The sequence below is a fragment of the Grus americana genome, chromosome 2 (assembly GCF_028858705.1).
Source record: "Grus americana isolate bGruAme1 chromosome 2, bGruAme1.mat, whole genome shotgun sequence".
Classification (NCBI taxonomy): domain Eukaryota; kingdom Metazoa; phylum Chordata; class Aves; order Gruiformes; family Gruidae; genus Grus; species Grus americana.
Genome location: NC_072853.1, coordinates 67,362,122 through 67,386,543, shown reverse-complemented (window position 1 = coordinate 67,386,543; position 24,422 = coordinate 67,362,122). Strand labels below are relative to the sequence as shown.

General features: G+C 36.9%; 1 protein-coding gene across 5 annotated transcripts in view; it reads right to left on the bottom strand.

Moving 5' to 3' along the window:
• LOC129202965 (dynein axonemal heavy chain 5-like) overlaps window positions 1–22,231 on the bottom strand; it is a 165,442-nt gene extending 143,211 nt beyond the window's left edge. For all 5 annotated transcript variants that reach the window (XR_008575879.1, XM_054816739.1, XM_054816740.1 and 2 more), the window contains exons 1-18: window positions 22,193–22,231; window positions 22,022–22,096; window positions 19,588–19,671; window positions 18,128–18,199; window positions 16,008–16,109; window positions 14,911–15,097; window positions 14,521–14,686; window positions 14,320–14,413; window positions 13,356–13,454; window positions 11,920–12,101; window positions 11,150–11,269; window positions 10,255–10,456; window positions 7,525–7,620; window positions 6,610–6,783; window positions 6,427–6,516; window positions 5,558–5,713; window positions 4,439–4,578; window positions 2,690–2,841 (exon numbers count right to left, since the gene is read on the bottom strand). Coding sequence is in view for 4 of the 5 variants with exons in the window: in XM_054816739.1 (XP_054672714.1) it covers window positions 2,690–2,841; window positions 4,439–4,578; window positions 5,558–5,713; window positions 6,427–6,516; window positions 6,610–6,783; window positions 7,525–7,620; window positions 10,255–10,456; window positions 11,150–11,269; window positions 11,920–12,101; window positions 13,356–13,454; window positions 14,320–14,413; window positions 14,521–14,686; window positions 14,911–15,097; window positions 16,008–16,109; window positions 18,128–18,199; window positions 19,588–19,602 (2,047 nt within the window). In the remaining variant the exon portion in view is untranslated. The remainder of the gene's footprint in view (window positions 1–2,689; window positions 2,842–4,438; window positions 4,579–5,557; window positions 5,714–6,426; window positions 6,517–6,609; window positions 6,784–7,524; window positions 7,621–10,254; window positions 10,457–11,149; window positions 11,270–11,919; window positions 12,102–13,355; window positions 13,455–14,319; window positions 14,414–14,520; window positions 14,687–14,910; window positions 15,098–16,007; window positions 16,110–18,127; window positions 18,200–19,587; window positions 19,672–22,021; window positions 22,097–22,192) is intronic.
• Window positions 22,232–24,422: the final 2,191 nt, after the last annotated feature.

The following is a 24,422-nucleotide window of genomic DNA, read 5'->3' as shown; positions in this document are numbered from 1 at the left end:
CCAGGCTGGATGGGGCTTTGGGCGACCTGGTCTAGTGGAGGGTGTCCCTGCCTGTGGCAGGGGGGTTGGAATAGAATCATAGAATCATAGAATGGTTTGGGTTGGAAGGGACCTTACAGATCATCTAGTTTCAACCCCTCTTCAGGTACTGGTAACCACAATTAGATCTCCCCGGAGCCTTCTTTTCTCCAGGCGGAACAATCCTAACTCTCTCAGCCTAGATGATCTTTGAAGTCCCTTCCAAACCAAACCATTCTATGATTCTATGGTTTTATGTACACTGAAACAATGGCTCATTTGTAAGTGTCCAACATAGCATTCTGGGCACACTAGACATTGCACATCCTCAAAAAGATATGATGTATACACTCATGAAGAGCATTCCTTTCCAGGGGTGATTGCATTCCAGCTGCAGCAGCAGGAAACAGGAGGTAGCCCAGATACTCTTGGCGCATAACCTCTACCTTGTAAAGAAGGCCAATTTCTGGCAGAGCAAATGCTGATCCAAAGAACCATTAAAATCTGAATTATAGTTATTCAGACACTTAACATTGCACACAGTACCTAAACGAATAAATAAATGAATAATATTGTAAAGAACTTCCTTATGATGCATTACTAAACTATGCAAACCAAACACAAAAATTAATGTGAGCTATAAAACAAACATGAAAAACCTCTTGCCATTGTTTTTTGCACTCTGGTCAGGCAAAGGTCAAGTAAAGCTAAAAGGTGGCCAGCCCTGCCTTAAGCACTGGTCAGAGCACATGGCACAGTCACAAATGAACAGCTGCACAAACCCATGCCCCATTTCACATTCAGATTTAGGCTGCATCTGTTCCTGCTTATCTTGCTGCTTTTCATTGTGAAGAAGTGAAAGCCTAACATCAGTCTACCTCAACTGAAAACTGATTTCCAAGCATGAGCTATTGTTTTCTCATGGAACTGCAACATAAAAGTCTTGCTAATGGTTTTATATATGTCCATTTAAATGACACTTTTATGACAGTTAATCAATTTTATGCTGTATTTTATGCGGATAAGATTCTCTTACTGGTTGTGTGCAAAAACCTCAATGCGTAATTGGGGATTAAAAAGAAGTTTTCTTAGAAAAAATTAGGATTTGGGCAGAAATCTCCAAATACTATATATCTCTTACTAATTTCAACCCTGAATACAGACATGTCACTTTTAGGACATTCAGCATAAGTTATGAAGATTTTTCTATAGAAAAGATAAGAGACATTATTAAAGCACCCCATGTCCGTTCTCTTGTCTCACATTCTTGTAGCAGTCAAGCTATCATTATCTATCTAAAGTGAAGAGGTCAGCGCACAAACATTTTTTCAGAGAAATAAAAAAAAGAATGCAGGCATGAGAAGAGCTCTTAACTTTTTCATTATATGGTCACTTACTTGGAAGAAGATCATAGAAACATTGATAGGGGAAAAAAGTAAAAATGCATAATAATTTTAAAAGTGTGATGCAACAGCTTAAGGTCAGTAAATGAAAATGCATGCAATTCAAAAATGGAATTGCAACACAAGATGTAACTATATGATGCAATGTTACTCAATGAAGTTTGCAAGAAATCTCAAAAGTCAAGGCTCTACAGGCTCTCCCATCTATACAGCAGTGTGGATAGCAGTCTAACATGACAAACCATTTACTCAGTTACACAGCTGTAAATTAACTAATTTAGTGACTTCAATGTACACTCAGCAACTGAATTTGTAATGCCTCAATTGAGAGAGGTGGGGATGAGCAAAACCAATCCTTTCACAACACTAATTATTTTCCAAAAGTGAGGAGGAAAAAAAAGAAGAAAAAAGTGATAACTAATGTATTGGGTTTACAGTTTTTTAGCACCAGAGCACTTATTCTCTCACTGCACTCCTCTCCGAGCCACTTCAATACATTAACCAATAATGTTTAGTAGGATTAAGAAATTCTGACAAATTTCAAGAAACTGTGACTCTACAGTGATTCTACACTCTATCACAAGAATAAAAAAGGGTGGGTTGTTTATGTGGGAGGACATAAGAGTGGTAAAGGGGCATCGCCAGGGAGGGGAAAAAAGGATATGCCTGGTAAAGCAAACGCCTTCACAGAATCACAGAATTGCAGGATAGTAGGGGTTGGAAGGGACCTCTAGAGATCATCTAGTACAAATCCCCTGATAAAGTAGGATCACCTAGAGCAGGTTGCACAGGATCACATCCAGGTGGGTTTGGAATATCTCCAGAGAAGGAGACTCCATAGCCTCTCTGGGTAGCCTGTTCCAGTGTTCAGTCAGCCTCACAGTGAAGAAGTTTTTCCTCATATTCAGATGGAACTTCCTGTGCTCCAGCTTGCGCCCGTTGCCATTTGTCCTGTTGCTGGGCAACAGTGAAAAGAGTCTGGCCCCATCCTCTTGATATCCACCCTTTAGATATTTATAAGTATTGATCAGATCCCCTCTCAGTTTTCTCTTCTCCAGGCTAAACAGACCCAGCCCTCTCAGCCTTTCCTCGTAAGAGAGATGGTCCAGTCCCCAGACTAAACAAGGGCTGTTCAAAGATAGCTGTCAAACAGACCTGGCCTGATCACCACCATTTAGAGCAGGACATCATTTTCACCTTACACATGTCTGACTTACTGGACCGGTGCCACCCAACAGCATCAACAGTTGACCCATTCTGCTACATACATTTATTGATGTTCAAAGAACTCCATGACAGCTGCATCAGGCCTGGAGTAAAGGCATCCTCAACTTGTCCTATGAATGGTTTCATCAGTGGTTTCAGCATAACAGGAATCCCATTCAGATGCTCTTTGTAATTGATCAACAGATTCTGGAGTCTGCAAGACATGATCATGCTAAGGATGTGCTTAATTCAGATATTTGAAACAAAGAGAAGTTTGGACACGTTTTCTGTTAATAAGATTTGCAAGTTCTGACCCCATGTTAAAAATAAGAACTCTTCCCAGCTACTCCTAGCTCAAACTAAGTCTCTTTCTCCCCACTAACAACAGAACCAGACTGGGGAAATACGTACCTCCAGTAAAGTGACTGTGATTGATTTAGAGAAACTTTCTTCGAAGGAAAATTAATTACAGTAAAAAACCCCAGGAAATTGAATTTTTGTTCCCTTTATCCTATCTCACAGTGCTTATAAGAAAAAATAGATCCAAACCACTTACGACACCAAATCCCAAAGAAAAAGAGGCCAAATTCTGAATTAAGACTTAGCAATATAGTTCCATGAAAATGGAGCTACATAATGAAGCTGGCTAAACAAGAATTAGAAGCAAATGCAACTCAGAAGTGAGATAAATAATTAGATCTTTACAAGAACTGCTGCAAAAAAGTAATAGCTGTGTTCTGTGCCAGATGAAAACCATGACTTTAAACATCATTGTAAGAAACCATATACTGAGATAACCCATTCACAATATACCAAATGTTTTTCCAGTGCTGCTTAAGCAAAAATCTACAGTCTCTGAATATTCCTTCTTTGCTTGGGGAGTCAGTCTGAAGTCTTTTTTAGGGTAGAAAGGAAGTTTGGATTATTCTTTTTTATTGCAAACATTTTCTGTAGTTTTTTGTTTCCCTTGGAAGGCAAAAGTTGGGGCTGTAGCTTTTTAGAGGACTGTAGCACATAGAGTTTACCTTGCACATTAGAAATTTTAGGTTAGTTTGTCCTAAAAGACTCCACAGATAATTAATGAAAAATGTGGTATTATAAGAGTGAAAGACTGAAAGCTTTAACAATAGAAAAAGGGAGGATGTTGAATTCAATTGTTTATGAAACTCTTTGAACTTTGTCCCTTTTTGTCCACTTCTACTCAAAAACTACCTAAAGAACACTCCTCACAAAGAATGATTTTTTAAGACCTATCATCCTTGCTTAGTGAGTTAATTAATAATCAGCATCCCTGAGAATGAAAAGAACTCCTGCAGCACAGAATTGGATTGTTACAAGAAGCAGAAAGAAATTACTTAAAATCAACAAAACTTATTTTCAACACAAGAGAGCAAATTATAACTTAGATGATGTATTACCTATACAACTGTTTTGGTTGTGCCTTAATCAAGTGGTAAAATCCAGTTTGTTTTTCTAACAAAAAACCCCCTTTTGATGTTGACTGTAATATTTTGGAGTGTAATCCCTATGTTATACTGCATAGATGCCTTAGCAGTACCTAGGAGCCTCACTTACAGAGCAGCTGTTGCCTGAAACAGCATGTAGGCATTTTCTAGTAATGAGATATTTGTTGAGATAGAAATAACTGCATGTTACCAATATTACTATGGAAATGCAGGGGAAAGCAATTAAATTTCAATTAAACTCCAACAAAGAGAAAAATTATAATAAATCAAAAGCATATGCAACAGACTCAAAGCTAGGGATTCCCATTTGCAGATGAGAATCAAATCCAAAAAGTGTTCACTTACTCCATTTGATGTCTTTTAATCTGTTCTTCATCTGCACACAAGTCAAGGACAACATCTGGAACTTCAAAATCCATTTTTTTCAGGTATTTTGTTTCATAAAATACTTCCAGGACCACAGGATCCAAGTTTACAAGTAATTCCTTCATACAGCAGTACAGGGGGGAAAAAAGAGAAATAGAAACTAAAACAATAGTTTGATGGTTACATGTAGCGTGATATAACTGGAACTTATAACAAGATGTAGATGACTAGAGATTTTTAAAACGGATACCCGTTTTTCCACACAGATCTTCATCCTCTTCCACAAATGTCTGGATATTCCAAAGTATTAATTAACCAGTATCTTACACTGATTTCAATTTCCTGTGACTCCTTCACTGTGCCCTAACCACTTGGCTCCTATGACTTCCTAAGTTTAATTCTAGTTCTGCAGCTACACTCTGTGGAAGCTAACTTGCCTGTTCATCTCAGTTTCTCCATCAATAGATTAGGGAGAAATGTTGTGACGGTTAATCTCTGTACACTTTTTGGGGCACTAAATACTATTAAGATGCTAAATAAATTTGAAAACTAGGTTCTAGTTGTCCATTATGGAATCATTAGTTCAAAAAATGCCACATTTTGAACATAATTTCTCTGCACTACAGCAGAAAAAAATAGTCTGTGAAGTAAGAATGGTAAGATTTTTTGTCTCAACAAGAAGTTTTGAAAGCAAATTAATGAATGAATGCAATATACTCAACACAGTGATGTTGACCATTACAGAAAAGACCAGGATCTAATTAAAAATTCCCTCCTTGACTAAAATTTTGTTTAACACAGAAAATAAAACATGATACAATATCTAAAAAGATGTAGATAAGTCACTAATAGATAAATATTTGCTGGGTACTGCCTCTTTTATGCCTTGAATGAGGCAGGAGCCTTAAGAAGAAGAGACATGATGAAGTCTGTACCATAAATATATACAAAAAGGAAAAAAAATATACCAATTTGAGTAGTTAATTTTTTAACCCTATTAAGATTATTTTAATGCTGTGCTTGTCTACCCATGATATGTTTAAAGTAGCATATGCAATATCAAACAATGCAACAGTAATACAAATAGATTGTATTTACCTTGGTTTCTGGGTGCCTGACAAGTAAGGAAGCACACAGAGCACTTCTAGCCTGGTCAGCAAACCTGCACCAGGCTCTATGATAAATAAGTTCAAATTCCAAAAGAACTGCAGCCATTTTATTGTAGCTCTTAATAACCTTTTTCATTTCCAGTGTCTGCAATGGAAGGGAGGGGGAAAAAAAAAGCAAACACCATTTAATCAATTCAATGAGTCAACAGTAGAAATGTCCTCCACTAGGCTTTTCCTCACCACCATTAGGAAAACAAAACAAATAGAAAGCTTTAAGTTATGCTATTTTAGAGATGAGGTAAGACACAGAAACATAGAAATACATTTAGGAATTCAATTATTAAGAAGTATTTAACTGTTCTAAACAACGTAACTCTTTTCTTGATTCTTCCTCGTAGTCTTGCCCATGAAAAAGTCTATACTATGACCTATACAAGTCACTGATGTCCTATTGAGAAAGCTATAAAAATTATATTATTCATGAAATGTGGCTAGTGTTTAAGGTTAAATATCTCAGTCCTCTTCATTACAGAGCATAGCAGACAGAAGGCTCTAAGCTTAGGTACACAGCCAACAGTGCTGCTATCAGGTTAACATGAGTCAAGCCCCAGAAGGGACAAAACCACTGGCCTAAGTCATCAGCTTAATGTTTCAAGGGAAGCAACTGTCCTCAGCGACAGAATAATACTGCTGCAAAAAGAAATTCAAATCCTGGAGCAAACACTAACACCTATCCTTTTGGATGAGCTTGAATACAAGTTCCTAGAAAAGTGATCTTAGGAGTATAAAAATAAATCATGTGTCTGTTAATAACATGCTTGAGAGCTTAGCAGAAATCCTCCTCTGCTAATTTCCAACCTTCAAAAGTGTGGTTTTCTTTTTAAGGAATGTCATTGGACGCTCAATTTTTCTGTATAACTGCTGAGCCCACATAATCTTCCCTGTTACCTAAAACACAGAAGATATGAGGTTATACTTCCATTAACTTAAAAACAGTCAAGAAGCAAAGTCTTTTTTCTTTCTCATTTATTTCATTCTTACTGGTGGTATATTACGTGGTATAGGTGGATTTTCTTTTTGCTTCTGGTAGAGTTTTTGAACAAACTCTAAGTCTTGGCTGTACTGCTGAAGAACAATGGTATACTTCTCATTAAGATCAATATGATTTTCTCCTATTTGTTCAAGCTTCATCAGAAGTCCCAGCATCTGTTCAGTCTAAAAAGGAGTATGAAGCATTTACTGCAGAAGATGTTATATAGTTCAGAAAGTCATTGTTCATACACTGGTTTTATTATTTATAAATTATGTAAGTTTCTAAATTCTGGACACAGAAAAGTCCATCCCGACAAGTTAGTGAATTTTACTTCTGTATTTTGTCCCATATAGAATATATTTACCATAGTATGAACCAAGAAACTGCTACCACTACAGTATAATGAAATATTTAATTTTTTTCTGACTCTCAAATCATCCCTCTTTTTTAATGCAAACAGTTGTGGTAGAACAGCTAGACCTTTACTAATGCTTCATTAACATCTCCTATCAGGATCAGGGCCTGAACCGATGAACAGTACTGACAGTAGGGTAACAGAATGCAGAAAGTATTTCATTACTCCTGCCAGTCCAACAGGAATAACTTTGAAATACACAGGAAGCATGGAGAACAACAGGATGAAGAAAAAAATTTTAAAACTTCAAAAAAAACAGTGCTATAAAATTGGTAAGGAAAGATGGAACATAAAACTGGCACCAAGTAACAATGAACATTATCTTCCAGCACTTCTGCAAGCGACTTTTAGAAAACTTGTAATAGGTTTGATGTCTTCCTACATTATCTCAGGCAGCCACCAGCACAATACAGAAGACTAGCAGCAATGAAGGAGTTCAGTAGGAGCTGTGGGTGCTCAACCTTTCTGAGCACCAGAACAAGGGGGTTGCAGTTGTAAAATTACTTACAGTTATGGTCTTCTCAAACCAGGAATCCACAAATTCTTGTATGGACTCATATAATGCTGCAATTTGGTTCTTAAATTCAAGGTAATCTTTTTCAAACTAAAAAAGGGTAAAAGAAAAAAGAATCATCTATAGCGTTGTTTTCATTTCATACAAAATTATTTCCCTGAAGTTTTTGGGGAATTTGCTTTATCTGCGCAGTACATGTGTTCAGCAATGAATTAAAGAGAACAGGGACAACACTAGTAACAAAGGCATTTACATTCTAAGCAAAGTAAACAAAAAATGATAGTGTTAGGTTATATGATTAAAGCCTCATCTTCATGAACACAAAGAAGCGCAGAGGAACAAGGACAGGCAGAGGAAATCGAATAACCTAATCAGAGGGAACACAACACACTCACCAGCTACTCCCCACACTGCCATGGGAGAGCGCTCAGCTCACTGTCCAGGTATGAAACCCATCAAGATGAGCAAACCGGCGGGCTCTCTAGAGCACCCTACAGACTAAGGGAGGTTATTGCCTTGCAGATAAGGGACTCATTACAGTTTACCAGGGAAGAGCATTTTGGGACTATACAAAACGTATTATGGGAGTTAGGGAAGAAGCAAAGGCAGGAATCAATGTGGTTTGTGGAAGGAACAAGCGTGGAAAAATGGAGGCACGATGGGACAAAAAGAATCGGTCACATGTGAACAGGCTGCTGGCTAGTACACTTGTCTGGCTGTGCCCTCCACCCGATCAGCACAGTCTGTCTTGTCTTCTTACTGATCACCATTTCTAACCATTTTCCTGGGTGAAAGGGTTCTTTCTTCTGTGTTCATAAGTGTGTATGGGAGCCCACATACCAGCAACAGGAGTGGAAGGCTTAAAGGCAGCTTATAAGGAAGATGAAGAGAAACTTTTACCAAGGCCTGTAGTGACAGGACAAGGACTAACAGTTTTAAATCTACCCAAAAAAGGATTGATTTAGATTGGACATAAGGAAGAAATTTTTTACACTGAGGGTGGTGAGGCACTGGAACAGGTTGCCCAGAGAAGTTGTGGATGCCCCATCCCTGGAAGTGTTCAAGGCCAGGTTGGATGGGGCTTTGGGCAACCTGGTCTAGTGGAGGGTGTCCCTGCCCATGGCAGGGGGGTTGGACTAGATCATCTTTAAAGGTGCCTTCCAGTGCAAAACAGGTTATAAGGTTATAAGTCGGGACCAACTACAAGAAAGAACTGTTTGCGTGTGTGTGTCTCCATGCGTCAGCAACCAGGAGAGCAAGAGGATCCAGGGATCAAGTGGAGGGTAGACTGATCGCCTAACACCAGTTACTGGAGGGACCCATAGCGCCTGTGTCTTGCATGTGTTTGTACAAGCCTGAGTATCAGCAACAGGAGTGGGGCTGTAGGCCTTGGGAGGCTTTGTAAGTCCAGGAACTGGGGAGAATTGGGTATCCAGGGACCAGTTACCGGACAGACTGAGTGTGTAAGACCAGCTACTGGAAGGATCCATGCATATATATTTTCTACTAACATGCTTTTCTCCTGCTCAGCCAGAGAGGTACAGGTTGAGGCAATTAATACTGTTTGTAATTGGATGATTGCTGTGTTTTCAGTTTGTGTTGAGCTATGTGGCCAAATCTGTGTGTAAATGTCTTGTGTGTACGTGTGCATGCATTCCTACTGGGAATTATATGCTCAGCCTCACAGCTGAGTGGACCTGGGGACATAGAACTGTGACAGCCTCACCTCTATTGGGCTACCAAAGTTGGCAGCTCCTAATTGTAAGTAATTTGTGTATTTATCTGTAGGATTTTTTTCTTAAAAGTCCAAAATACTGAGGACCTACAAAGAGTTCAATGCAAACTTGAAGAAAGCACTCCACAAGCTTGGGAAGACAGTCCATAATATACATAGCTCTAACCATTTAGGTGGAGAAAAGCTATGCAATTTTTAAAAATCTCCAAATTCCAGTTAAAAGTAAATATTCTCTTTCAGAAAACAACCACACAGCAAATACTAGAGAAATGTAAGCCATCAGCCAGTTAGAAGAAAGCCAAAGGTACTCTCGACTTAAATGTTTAAAGAAAAGTTCCTGACAGTTGCAAGCTACAGTTCAGGAAGGCAGGAGAGTAAGGCAACATTTCTAGCACTTCTATTGTGAGGATATCAATCCTGCAAAGCAAGCAGGCTATGGCTCACAAAAAGCAGTGCAATTCCAGCATGTACAGACTGTATTAAAACATGAGTCTGAAGCACTTGAAAAGCCACTTTAGTTTTTACCACCCTGCTCAACAATGGAGGTGATACCATTCACTTACCCCTCTAAAACGTTCATCTAAGTGCCTTTACTACCTTTACCATAATACTGCCTTTACTATTCCACTATTTTCAGTAACACTGACTAACTCTTGCAACTAGATAAACTGTATTTAATGCATTGACCTGCCTGAATTAGTTTTCAGTCTGCAGTTCAAAATATGTGCTTCTCAAAACAAACAAGTTTAGGAAAAGTTGTTTGTAGCATTACCTTTCACATAAAACCTAGTTTTTCAAAAATTAACAAAAATATTTAAATAAAAGTCAAATTTACCCAAACACTTTTAAATTGTATTAAAAAAATATGAAAGTATTATTACAGCAAAACACTATATGCATTGTTATAAAATTTAATCTTCTTTGCATAACTCCAGTGAAAAGCATAGGATTAAGGGACTGATTGTCAGATAAGTGCTGAATGAATGTACCTCTTTTTTTCTGTGATCCAGAACATCATACTGTTTGGATTTGGTGTTTGTAGCAATGCTTTGGTAATGAGTACTTATCTCTTCAATACCTTCTATTTTTATATGCTGAAGCTCTAAAAGGCTTTCCATAATATTGCTCATATCTGAAATCTTCTCCAAACGTTTACAGAATGTATCAAATTTTCCAAATATATAGTTTTCACTAACAATAAAAAAGCAACAGAGGGATTGTTATGCAAATCTATTTGTAATAAATTTAACCACATATATTTAACCCACATATATTCTTCCAGAACTGCTACCAAGTTTCATGTAAAAAAATCTATGCTGTAATAATTACAAATCAAGTAAAAATCATTTTAGAGTAATAGATATAAACCAGAAAATGCTTAATCCTTATATATGCCAATTGAAAGCCTTTACCATGTTTTATAGGAGTTAGTCTTTTAAATAAGACATTTGCAGGACATCAGAATGTGAGTATACAATACTAAGAAATGCCCCATGCTTTAAGTGCCAATACAGGTAAAACTCCCCTTGGCATTGTGATAGACAACCCAGCCCAAAGCTGTTTAAATTCCCCTGGAGTCTTTTCACTTATATTCATGGCTAAAATTTGTTGGGATTTCAGACCACACATAAACATATGTATTAAATTAACACATGCATAAATTCCCCTGAAGTCCCATTGGACATCAGCTAAATCAAGAAGTGACTGGCCAAAACCTGTCACTGGTTTATTCCTGAATAAAAAAAAACCTCTGTAAGGTCATGCTCTGGTTATAGTAAACACATTTTAATTATTTAGCTTTTCTGCTAGCCAGCAGATATAAATGACATCTCATTTATAAATTGTATAAATGAATATGGTTCAATAGTAGAGTGATTTATTTACCTGAAATCAAATTGCCTCTCACTTGGATTTTCCTTTAGCTCCTCCCTAATTCTCTGAAAGGATGTTTGGTACTGTTCTTTGAGGGAAATGCATTGTTGTACCCTCTTTAGCAATTCTTGCCTGAGGAAAAAAGCACAGAAGACAGAAAATCATCCTAAGGAGGTCTTTAAAAGAGTATAAATGAAAATAGAACATTTCAGTCAGATATGCAACTTTAAAAAATAAGAACAAAATCATACATTACCTGAAAAATATTAAAAATATGAGGAGCAGATGACAAAGTTTTGTTTTGAATTTGTTATCTAGATTGGATATTTTTAAGTTTTGTGATTCTGGTTCTGGCATATATTGTCCCCTTTCTCACTCTGACTTTCCTGCCCACTAACAGCAAAATATAAATCTTAGATGGAATTTTGCCAGTCTGTCCTCAGAGCTTCTTTATGAAGAACCTTAGCTCCTAGTTCTAATTGCTCAAGTGTGTTTTGGTCTAAAAAAAAGCCACGGGGACAAAATACCGAGTGTTGTATACTGATATACATAACACGGTTTTCAATAACAGGTTTTTTCAGAACACAGAGTAAATTTGGTTTTGCAGAGTACTTAGTTCTACACAAAATGAGTAGTCAGAAGCTTAAAATTAACATGGGAATCAGTGTCTGATAGGAGGACAAGGGGCTAATTAAATTTACCTTTTAATAATCTTGATGATTAATCTATAATTTTACTTCTAACATTAACAAAAGAAGATGAAATTATTAAAATTCTATCACCTGTCCAGATCCCATATTTTTGAAACACCTTCACATAGATACGTCTTGCATGTGTTAATCATTTGATTAGTGATTTTAAGAAGAAGAGATGTCATGCGCTCTGATGTGTTGTAGTATGGTGATGTAGTGTATATCATACAGACAGTATTCATTAAACTGGGTATGTGTTCCATCATTGTTACCTGCAACAGGAAAAAATGGGAAAGTCAGCAATTCGAGCAGAAAATGTGACAGCTCTGGGAATACATTTGTCAGTGAATAACCATCTTTTTGATTGTAACACATTGTTCTTGTAGACATCTCATTATGAATTGGACCATCCAATTCATTTGCAGGGACCTAACACACTATGACCAAACAAAAAAAATGGGGAATGGAAAATTAAAAAATGAATATGTCTTCTTCCAGAGTGGGATTTTGCAGAGGAAAAACAGAGACTGTACTCTTTTTGGCTGCGGTCTGCAGTATATGGGCAAGAAGAAGAAAGTTGGCCTTTGCTCATTTTGCCTAGATCTGTACAGAAGAGAAACCCAGAAGGGAGAGAGGCAAGGCAACAATAATCTCTTTCTTACTGAGGATATTGAACTATAGAGTTTGCTGTCCCACAGAAAGATTCCACAGAAATTCATGCAAGACAGATATACTGAGAACCCAGAACAAGAGACTGGTCTAGAAAAGGATAAAAAAAAGTATGGTATCTAACACTCAAGTCCAATATGGCAGAACGGTGAATATTTGCAGAAGAAAAGCGCATAAAATAGCACAATGGATTTAAACAGAGTTCAAGCTTTGAAAACAATATTTAGAAAATTTGTAAGCACTTGGATTACGGGTAAATCTTCTGAACCATGTAAGCTTAGATGTTTTTACCTGGTGGCTGTATCTTCAAAATTCACTTAAAGAATGAAATCTGAAACCCACATGGTTACGAAAATAAATATTATAATTTGTACCAGGATAAAAGTAAATACATGCTACCTGCAAAAGAAACAGCTTTAATCTGTACAATAAGTGGAAGATGTCCAATTTCAGCTCAAAAGGCTTAAGATCATTTTATGATATTTGCATTAAAACAAACATGAGTAACTGCTACCTGAAGCATGGGGACAGGAAGAGGTACCATATGTAAGGCCCAACCTCACAAAGACAACTGAGCTAGATATCAGGTTTGGAAAAACATAATCTTTGGCTTATTTTTCTCATACCCTTCAATTATCTTCTGGAATGACAACTGCCTCCTACACAAAGAGTATTATTACCACTGGGTTACTCAAAATCTGTAAACTCAATTCGCTAATGCCAAAGGAGTTAAGCTGTCCACTAATCATGAAGCATAGGAGTTAAATACTGAAAGGAGAAATATCTTTGTTGTAGCAGCAAAAGGTTTTCCTTTCTTTTCTGAATTTCACGTTAAGTGCCTTTAGAGTACTACTTACAGGTGAAGCTTTGGCAAGTGGACCAAAAAATTTATCCAACGTATATAAATATCTCACATTGTCTTTAGCTTCATTGGCAGCATTTGTTATATTACCATCCTGAAAGGAGAAAAAGAAAGAGAATCAAGAGTGTTAAAACTTACTGAACAGGTTCTTGCTCTTTTAAAGTGCATGCTACCACAAGACTATGATTCCATCTTGCAAACATTTTCTCACAGTTCTCTCAAATAAGCCACTACTTCTTTACATAAGCAATAACTGCTTTTACATGCAAAAATCGGTAAGAAAGAAATCTAGGTCATGATCCTTGGCTTGTACTGGCTCTGTACAGACACTCTCATCCATAAAAGTCTGCAAATATGTTAAGCACACACACACAAAAAAAAAAACCCTCAGCAAGGTGACACTGTTTTCCTTGTCTATTTTCAAAACAATAGAATACCTTTTTAAGTGCTAGAAGATCTTCATTCTGGTCGTTATAGGGGTCTGATTGGTTATACGTGGTCTACAGCTTATTTTCTGGCTTGCCTACAATTTTGACTGATAAGTTTACATTACAGATATCCACTTATCTGAAGTAGCAGTTATGTTACAAAAAGCCAGCTGTCACCAATTCTAAAAGCAATATGATGAGCTTTCAGACATCTCTACAGTTGGCCTGCACAGGGTACAGCCGGAGAGAGACAGAAAAATGTTGTATTGCTGCATTGCTTAACTTTTGCACAACCATTCTGCCCACTGTGTTAATGAAAGATACATTAGAGAAGCATTGACTTCTTTTCAAGTTATCTGTTTCACTTGAGAATCATCGGTGTTACATGTTTCAACAAATGGATAAGAATCCACAGCACAAAACCAGCATAAACACTCAAAAGTATTTTTAGCATTGTGTGTTCAATTCTGTGTGTATTACACATACAGTACTGTACTCATTTTAAAACTTTTAATAAAACATAGTAATTACCAGCTCTTTCCACTGCTTTAATGTCTTTGATCTTGCTGCCTGAAGAATACTTATAATTTTCTTTACTCTTGAACTCTTGATCTCATCTAAAAGGCTTTGAAGAAGGAAACACATTCAATACTCTCTTTGGAATGAAAGTTTACATTTATTTTTAAAAAGGGTTTTTTTTAGACTCTGTGAAAAATAATGCAGGGATTTAACCTGTTAAATGATGACATTCTTGTCTTCCAGTGTTCCAGCTCTGCAGATGGACCAATGTCATCAGCTTCTCTTCTCATTTGTTCACTCTCCACTAAGACTTGTCTGATCTGTTTGATCCAAATCATGACCACTTCTTCAAGTTTCTCAGTGACCTCTGTGTTACTGCCTTCAGAATCATAGAATGGGACAGTCTCATAAGTACTAAGAAATAAATAGAGATTTTTAACTGCAGAAGTAAAATGTCAGTCAGAAACCTGGCAACAATAAGCAGAAAAATGTATATAGCTCAGGGAAGATGAATTCATTCTTCAAGGTAAATTTTTACTAATGACATAACATTTATTTTATAAACAGCATCATTCTGTTTGCTTTGCTGTAAGAATTACTCACCTGCAGTTATGTAGTCAGATGGGCTCTGTAAGTTGCTGACATAAATATCAATATCAACTTTTGTGAGCTGAATTTTATCTTCTATATTCTGTCTTGATGATGACAAAGTATCCACAAATTTATCCACCAAATACAGAAAGTCTTGTATCTGGCTGTTCTTCAAGCCTTCTTTCACAACTCCCCAGTTCTGATTATTTCACAATTTATGCCAAAAAGAAAAAAAAAGTAAAACAAGGGTCACACTTTCTTCTGTTTTTTGAACACAAAATGTTTATTTGTCATTAGAAAGGTATTTCTTATTCATGGCAGTATATAAAGATTTATCAGTATGCCTTTTAAAATATACTCATCAGTACTATAGAACAATTACTTTAAAGTGTGCATTGATTTAATTATTCTGTTAGACAAGAAGAGAGAAACAAGCATGAGGCTCTCAAGAAATAAAAATGTCTCCCTGCTCTCACTGTCCTCACACTGAATTATTATCTTTCTGATTTGGTGCTCTCTGAACAGAGAAAACATTATAATCTCCCTTCCTGGTTCTGGGTCAGAGAAAATGGTAGCATATGGTTAACAGCATATGACACCATCATTCTCGACAGACACTGAGCTTTATTCTATTTCCTACCTCTAAATGTGTACTTCTAGAGGCAACAGAATGAACTGTGATGCTTTGTGAGTGCCACAGAACAAGGACAATTTGAAGCAGCTGGATAGCCTGGCTGTGATACAGTGCTTGCTGTCCACGCACTAGAATAAAATCATGGACTGATCTTTTGTGCTGCCAGAAGAACTTGGCACTTCTTTCAACCCAGGCTTAATCTAGTTTTAATTAAATCATCACAATTTTGCCTTAGTATGGCTGCTATGCTATGTTCTCCTTTGTCATGAGTATTACAGCTGGTGCTATTGCTTGAAAATAAACAATATGAATTTCAAACACATATACAAACTGCATGACTCTCATAAAGGCCTACATTAGGCATGTATCTTTTTGTATTCCTGGTTTATGTTCACCTGATGCACAAAGGGGACTACAGCAGCCACTTGCCTTCATTCCAAATGTTCTTGAGAAAAAAGACTAACTACTAGATTACCTGTTGGGATTTAAGTGCTGGTATCATGATTTGGGACAAGAAAAATTCCAGGCCCTGAAGGATATTTCCATTAGTACAATCAAATATGCCAAAATTCACCTCCTTTGGGAAGAAACAAAAGTTAGCAGAGTACATGTAAACTTCTGCAACATTCTAATATATGGCAGACATATATACAGCCCATAACTATGTAGGTTCCATGAGGATATTGTCCCTCAGCTGCTCGCTTTAGACTGGACATAGACTAAAATACAATTGGAAATTCCAAGTCTTGCCCTTAAGTTTGAGTCACCAGAAACATCATTCCCATATTGCAGCAATACTTCAGCAACCAATTAAAAGTAACCATTTAACATCAATGCATTAATTAACCTGAAGACAATATTATGTCTGTATTTGCCTTTTAGCTTCCCTCTATCATAAATGCCTAAAAAAGGACAATAGAGGTATGAGGCAAGAAATGCCTCTCTCAGTTGCACAGTTCTCTCCAGTTCATTGTTAATGTGAAGCAAGAAGCAGTGAATTGCTGAAGCTGAGGACAGAGAGAGACAGTACTGGTGAGTGGAATTTTACTGCAGAACTTAAAGCAGAAATTGGAAGAAGTGAGAGATCTTTTCCCAACACTATCCGCTTATGGACTGGTTGGCTTTTCTGCTACCGGCATTTTGCTTACAAATGCAAACATCCTGAACATGTGCCATGAGCTTTTTACGACCCATACTGACCAGCCATTTTGGCTCTGGGTATACCTCTTGGTGGCAGAGAGGGAGTCTCATTCAGAACCGAACTGCACAAACATACACTGATTTTGCCTTCATCATAATGAATACTTCACTGATACAGGGGAAAGCGTACTGAGTTCTTCCCTAGAAGCTTCTACTCCCAACTTCTGCCAGTGCAAAGACAGCAATTCCAGACTGATTTAGGTACAGCAACTACAAATGAATTTTTTGTAGAGGCTTTGACATTCTTTGCTATCTTGATTATTAATTTCACTAACGGTTTTTTTGCTAGTTCTCCACCTGCATGCAAAAGAAGAGCACTTAAGACATTTCGTTGTTATGCATGGGTGGAATAATACCACCTAACAATATTACCGTATTATAATCCCACTAGAGTAGAAGAGGGTAGAAAGCTCTTTCTGAAAAAGTGGAGTAATTATGGATCACAATTGAGGCATCATTCTGCTTGAAGAAGTGCTTATGAGGAAGACCAGGTTTCTTTACATGTCTGAACATGTTCCCTGGGAGGCAATGCCCACAGGGTGTTAACAAGGAAATGCTCCTAAACTACTTCCTTCTGCAAGAGGGTGTGCTAACAAAATAGCAGAAGGAAAGGACAGAAGGGTAACTGACCCCTATGGTTCCCCTTCAGATGCTTTTAACAATGTCTGTTTCTCCCATATGACAGTGTTTGCATTTATTGCAGTGAAGGGGAGACAGGGAAAATGGAGTTTTTCAAGATTTCTGAATCTCTAGAGCAAGGTCAACATACAAGCTGATCCCCTTCTTTCCACAGGATGCTGAAGATTCAGCTATTTCTCTTGAGAAATAGGGGACAAATCCATGAATTTCTAGGGAGTTCTCATGGTCTCCTTCTAACTGTTCCTACACTGCTCTTCAGGATAAACCAAAATTTGCCAAACCAGTCTGCGCCTGAGCTCCAAGCCTCATCAGTGTGAAGACTGGCTGACTGAAAATTAGGGCTTATTTTATCTTCTACAGAGTCTAAAAGTATTGCCTCACATAAATAATGAAGTTTGATGACAGCTACATGACAGCCCCTGCCAAAAGGTGATCACAAGAGAACCACAGAGAGAAACACCAAGGCAGCTAACTGAAGAGTTAGGACAATCATTCTAACAGGTACCCAACTGAAGCAGTGCAGCAGAAAGCCTAGAAATTACTTTTGCACCCCTGGATCAGGTATTTGTAAAAATATTTTTATAAAGCAAGTGACTGACAGAAAGTGAAGTACTAGTTGCCATGACTGTAGCTGGAGAACAAACTTACTACGGCATTGGCCTGCTCAAATGGAACACATTAACCTATTCATGACAAATAAGGAGAAAATCTGAAAATATTAACTACACTGCAAACACTGCATGATTTTGGTCTGACCTGGGAAACGTTTGATGCAGTTATAACTTTATCTGATGTCCTTAGGAAAAATGCACAAGTTCCTATAAAGTTCTGTAAAAAGGATAAAATGCATACAGTTAAAAAGAATACATATGTACAGTAAAAGTAATTTACTTAACTTGAAAATGTGCTGAAAACAAAACTGTAAAAAAATAATTACACAAAAAGCAGTGAACTGTTTTTAGGATATTTGAAAATCTGTCCCTCTCAAATCAAACACTGTTTTTTCTCCATCTGACAAAAAAACGTAAAAAAATGCCCTTCTGGGCAGACCAGTCCAGTATGGCATCTCTACCAAGAAAATGCAGTTCAGGGAGGGCTTGCAAGCTAGGCTACTTCCTGGCCTCCACTCCTCTTTATTCCTGACCACCTGCAACCATTGTATGAGAGCTGTTAGATGACATACTCCTGTCTAGTCATCTCGGTATCTATTTATGGACCTATCCATGAGATTGTCTAATCCCTTTCTGAATCTGCCAACATAAATTAACTGAAAAAAACTAAAGCTATCCTCAGCTTTCAAACATTTAAAGGACTTTTCATAGATACCTAGACCAGAATGGATCATCTTAGAATGACATTTATTTAATTTTTCTAAAAGGGAACTTAAAGATTACTAAAAACTTCTGATCCAAATATTTTTAACATCTATTTTCATCTTTTTGATGGACTGAAGTAATGTAAAAGTTTCAAATCAGTACTGCAACAATGCTTATTTTTAATCTATTAAATCTAATAATAATTCTATAACAAATTTGAAAAGGCATTCCAATTGATCCAATTAGCAGAGGAATGAACCTCACTTCTCCTCTGAGAGCAAGAAAGGATTCTTCAGCTATGTCTTTTCTAACACAACAATGTTAAAGCTCGGGGGGGAAGACATAACCATGCCTTATTCAAAGAAAAGTGTATATGGTACACCCCATTCCCCCCCAAAAAAGATGGAAAGAAAGAAAATTAATTGGAAATCTTAATGACTCTGAACACACTGCTGAATAATGCTTAGACATTACAGTGAAGAGGATGTTATAAGAGTTCAAATGGAATAGAGGAATTATTAAAGGTATTTTTGGAGTAATGTGCAGTATTATTACATGAAAGGAAATACAAAACCACTGAAGAACCACACTTTTAAACTGGAAGTGCACAAGCACTGGAAAATACTGAAACATGCAGTCATTAACAAAATTTTAGTATCTGTAATTTTTAATACAGGTTTATTTGACCTGCTCTCCTCTCAGATAGTCAAATCCATTAATTACTGGTGAATTCTAACCTCAGTTCAAGAAATGTTGTGAGATCTTGCATTATGAGAACATAGACTAAGTGCTTAAATATCTATCCAAGAATTACAAAAAGCTGTTTAAGACTCCACAACTGTTATGGTTTTTTCAATGTTTTACTTTTCAAATGTCATCTAATGAAGTTTTCAACCATACCTCAGTAGAACCCATGGTAATAAATAACTTCTTCTGAAGCAAACTGTTTGTTGAGCCATCTGACCTCAATGATGCATTCGACTTCTGCTAGCAATTAAATTATAAATAGGAGGTTAATAAAATAAAAACTATTGTCAAAAAATACCTCATCCAATTTGAACATGTGAATTATAACTAAGCTTATTCTGAATCAGTTAGTAATTCCCAGATAGAAATCATGAGGTTGGCTTTGTCTGGAGAATAAGCTTTGTATGAATCTCACAATTCTCAGTAAACAGTTTCATAACCGTGTTCTTTCAGAAAACATTCAAAGAAGAAAGGGAAAAAAATCTCCAAAAACGTAATGAAATTAAATTTGAAGTGTTTCCTAGAGCAACTTCCTCCATGGAAACAAAATGGAAGTCTCACAGAAAGAGTCATGTGCCTGACCTGCAAAGTTATAATGTAATTGTGAGTGGGACTCACAAGGAACACTGTCAGCTAGATCCTGCCATCAAAGCAAAGAAATTTAGTTTTCTGTCCATGTCTTTAACCATACATCACTCTGAAAAACTTTCTCTCTGAGAAGCCTTGCTGCTACTGGTCTCTCTCCATTGAGAAGGGGCTACAACCTCTTCTCTTTGAAGCAACAAAAAAGTTTAAGCCTAATAAAGACCTGCTTCCCTCTAATTTTCTGTCACGCATTTTGGAAAATAATCTGTTGAAACTTGAAAGAATGTAACACAAAATAACGTGGAAGAAGCCTGGGGGTATATTTCTCTCTTAAGTTTGAGGAGAGGCCTCTTCCTAAAAAGTCAAATGTTCAGCTCCTGCTAGACTAAATGTGTGATGTATGATACGCAGTGGTGGGTCCCAACTTCCACTCCAAATCAGCATCTTCTAACCTCTATCTATGCACAGTCTCAAGTGACCATCATGCACCCAAGCTGGTGAAAAAGAGAGATGAACAGCACTGAAGAAAGGATCTTTGACAAATCTTGGTAAGAACATGGCTACTAGGTCAGGCCAATGGTCTGCCCAGTCAGTATTTTGTCTCCAAGAATGGCCAAAAATGGATAAGAACAGGGCAAGCATGTATGATACTGCCCCTGAGTAATCTACAATTCTCCAATATTTTTGAAACCAAACTGTTGACAGAACAATCAATTTAATAAGATCTCTTGACTCATCAGTATGGAGTGGAAGATGCTAGAGATGGCATTCATACTTTCCATCAGAAACATTTATTTTTACGCTATGCTGCTTTTGCAACAAAATTTTCATAAATTCTTATTGTAATGATTAAAAAGACTAAAATAAAACAAAAGTAAATGCAGAAATGAAATGTTTCACTTAATCCAAGCTGGGCATCTATTTCTGGCTTGTAAGTTAAGGAAAAAACTTTCATGATTTTTAGTTTCATCTTGTCTTAAGTCAGAGGACATGTCCTTCCCAGAAATGTGCATACACAGTCCCAGTGAAAGGAAAAAATGACTAAACTGTTTTGACATCTGAGCCGATTCTGTGCTTTGCAAAGTGTCTAAGCAATTCCAGTGACACTCAAAAGTGCTTTTAACTTACATAAATTATAAGGAATCTGTAATTCATTCTTGCACTAAATTGATGATCAAGCATTATCAGTCAGCTTTTTCTCCCCAACAAGCCTAAAATACCACCACATGGTGAGTTAGCTCAGCCTCACATGGCTCCTCAATGGCATAACCTAAAAGGACTGAGGAAGGACTTCTGCCATTCAGGAAGCCCACAACAGTCATGTTAGGCAATTTCAAGGTCGCTTGACACGTTCTGATATCACACACTAAGTGGAAGCTGAAGAAATTATTTTGCTTTTTACGAAGAGGCTTCTCCTTCTCAAAACTGAAAGCCAGAGAAATACATTTTGGGAACCACAACTACCTTATTTCTAGTTATAGTTTTCCAAACTTAAGATTATTTTCCGCAGAATGAGACATGAAGCCACCTTAATTTAGAAAGAAATTGCATCATTTTTCACCCTCTTGAATCAGTTCTTTGTCCATAGTGGAGTTGGTGCAGTTCAAACCAAAAAGAGAAGACAAAATTGTTCTTATACAGACAGTTCCCCCATTCCTATAATACTTATGTTAGCTAATCTAGTATTTTTAAACTCTGAACACTGCAAACACTTTGCTTCAATTATCTTTATAATTTTTGAAGCCTGGATTTTTACTTTACTTGGCTATTTTTAAGTTTTATTTTGTAAAAGCAAGAACAGTATCAAAACATCCCACAGGGCATTCTCCTCTTTTCATGTAAGCTGACATGGCAGTATCTAAACAATGAAAACCAAGTTATTTCCACATTGGCATGCGTAGCACAAAAATCTCTGTTAAGATTTTCTGAATTTTGCAACAGTCATGTAATTTTTTTTAAAAAATACAACTTTGCTTTTGCAGAAGTAATGACAGAAACATACCTGCAATACATCTTGGTAAAAGAAGAGCAACTTTTTAAGTCCGTTAGGGGCGAAAAATTGTTCTATAAGTTCAAACTAAAAACAAAATTATAATTGTAGTTAATTGTGAAGTAGTTTCAAAATACTGGAAATTTTGGAAATATATTTAATAATAATTTAATTAATATTTACCTTGTCATCAGAAATAATGGTGGCCTCCACTTGCTGCTCACTTAAGCCTATCCCATCTGCTAATCTTGATATCAAATACTTGTGTCTTTCATCTATCCGAGCTCTTCTCTCCTCTTTGGTGACTTTGGCTCGCTTGGCTAGTTCTTTCCTAGTTTCACTGGAAAGTACTATACTTTTCTTACCAGTTGTCTAGAAAATAAAAGTTTGTTATAGAGAGATTCTTTTACCTCACTTACTTAAGAATTTTATTTTATATTGTTATTCTTTAAGCTGGTTTCATAAACTACTTCAAGCAGGAACATAAAAAAAATAAATCTAAGGAATGCAGAGGGAAAAGATCAGTAATAATTAACTTGTTAGGACAGAATTATTTCTCAGTATAACGCTGATACAATGGAAACTTCAGATCAGGACCTAAGAATCAGATGTGGATCCAGGCTAAGGTCACAATACAAATTTAGCACTATAAAGGCTCTAATTCAAATCTCAGCTATGTGAATCCAGCTTCCAAACTTCTCTATGTCCGTATTCCAGATTTGGGATCAGATCCATCTCTATACTGCCAGCATTTTAACATATACTATCAAGTTATTACCTCAAAGGAAATAAATAAAACAAACCCGCCATAAAATCAGTCACACCATTGGAACAAATATACAATTGATGTTTAATACACAGGTCATGTAAAGGTAATAGCAGAATGATAAAGAGGGAATTTTACATAGACAAAGAATTTTTTAAAATCTTCATAACAGTGTGAACAAGACTGAAAATAGATATGGTGAATAACATTTTTAAGTCAACAGATAATCTTCAGAAGCTACACAGAAAACTAAAGATTTAGCAAAAAAAGTCACCACTGCACTAAGCACTTCCTTCTACATACAGCTCCCACTGACATGAGTATCTGGAGTCTGGGAATGTCTGGAGTGTTTCTGTACCTCATAATTTTTATTGGAGAGAAATAAAGATAAATTACATCCTGTTTCCAGTAGTCTAAAGTAGGAATTGTAATTGATCAATCCTGATTTACTCGTGTATTAAAAAACCAAAAAGCTGGCCAACATCCACCTTTGCCTCCTACCATTTGGTCTTACCCCAGACTCTGAATGGATGTTTTATATCATTCTGGTCTCTACCTGCATCTCTTTGAGACCAGGAGACACCAAGAATGCCTGAATGCATGTATAGTTGTTGGTCAGTACCATTCTGATGTCTCTAAAAGCTACATATTTTCTGATTCACTGTTATTCTTCTCCCATGTGGGTCCCACCTCATCTATGTCAGTCTTTTATCATCTCCAGCTTCCACGCCAACAGCTGGATCTCTTGTTTTGCACATGCCTTCCCTGATGCAGCATGACCTTATTCAAGTACTCTTAACCAATATTAATTTTCATCTTGGCAAAGAAAGGGGATTAACCAGTGGATGATCAAAAAACCCCAAAAAAACCAAAATCCTAGCAACACACATTGTGAGCACAGAAAGTAAATGGCCTAACACTGTATACACCTTTGAGTGGTTCACTGTTCTTTTTCCGTGTAATTAACAGAAACTGAAGGCACTCGGCATCCTCCAGAATTAGGCCAAAAATTTGTCAATGAAGACTTCAAGAATAATCTGTACAGAGGAAAATTTAACAGAGAAAAGGTAGCTGAGTCACCACCTATTTTAGCATGAAAACACTTGCCGGAAGAACAGCAGTCAAAGATGATCCTGTGACAGCAGATCCTAGCTCAGTGCTTCTTGTCTTCAGGTCCCCTCCACATCTACGGTGCTTACTTTCTGTGTCTAGTTAAAAGACATCACAAGTTCTAATTATTCAAGTATATGCACAACAAATGCATTTACAAGACCTGCAATGTTGTGTCTTAATGCCTGCTGATTAACCTCTTCTCAGGCTGGGGAAAATGAGACATGAAAGGAAAATTAGAGAACCTGTGCCTCAGCAGAAAGCCTTAGAAGCTGTTAGGGGGCAAAGGTGTCTTGTAATGGCTTTTATCTCAAGTTCAATTGCAAAGTCTCTACTGATAGCAGTAGAGGTAAGAAAAAGCAATTTAAGATATAGCTTGAAGAAATCAGTTCTGGAAAAAATAGAGACTCTGAAATATTGTCACTTTTCACACTTGCTATTGTCATCCAGGTATTCCTCTTCTGTTATTTCTTTATCTAAATTCTGATCATCAGTCTCATGCATTTCTGACAAACTTGCTACTTGCAGAGACCTGCA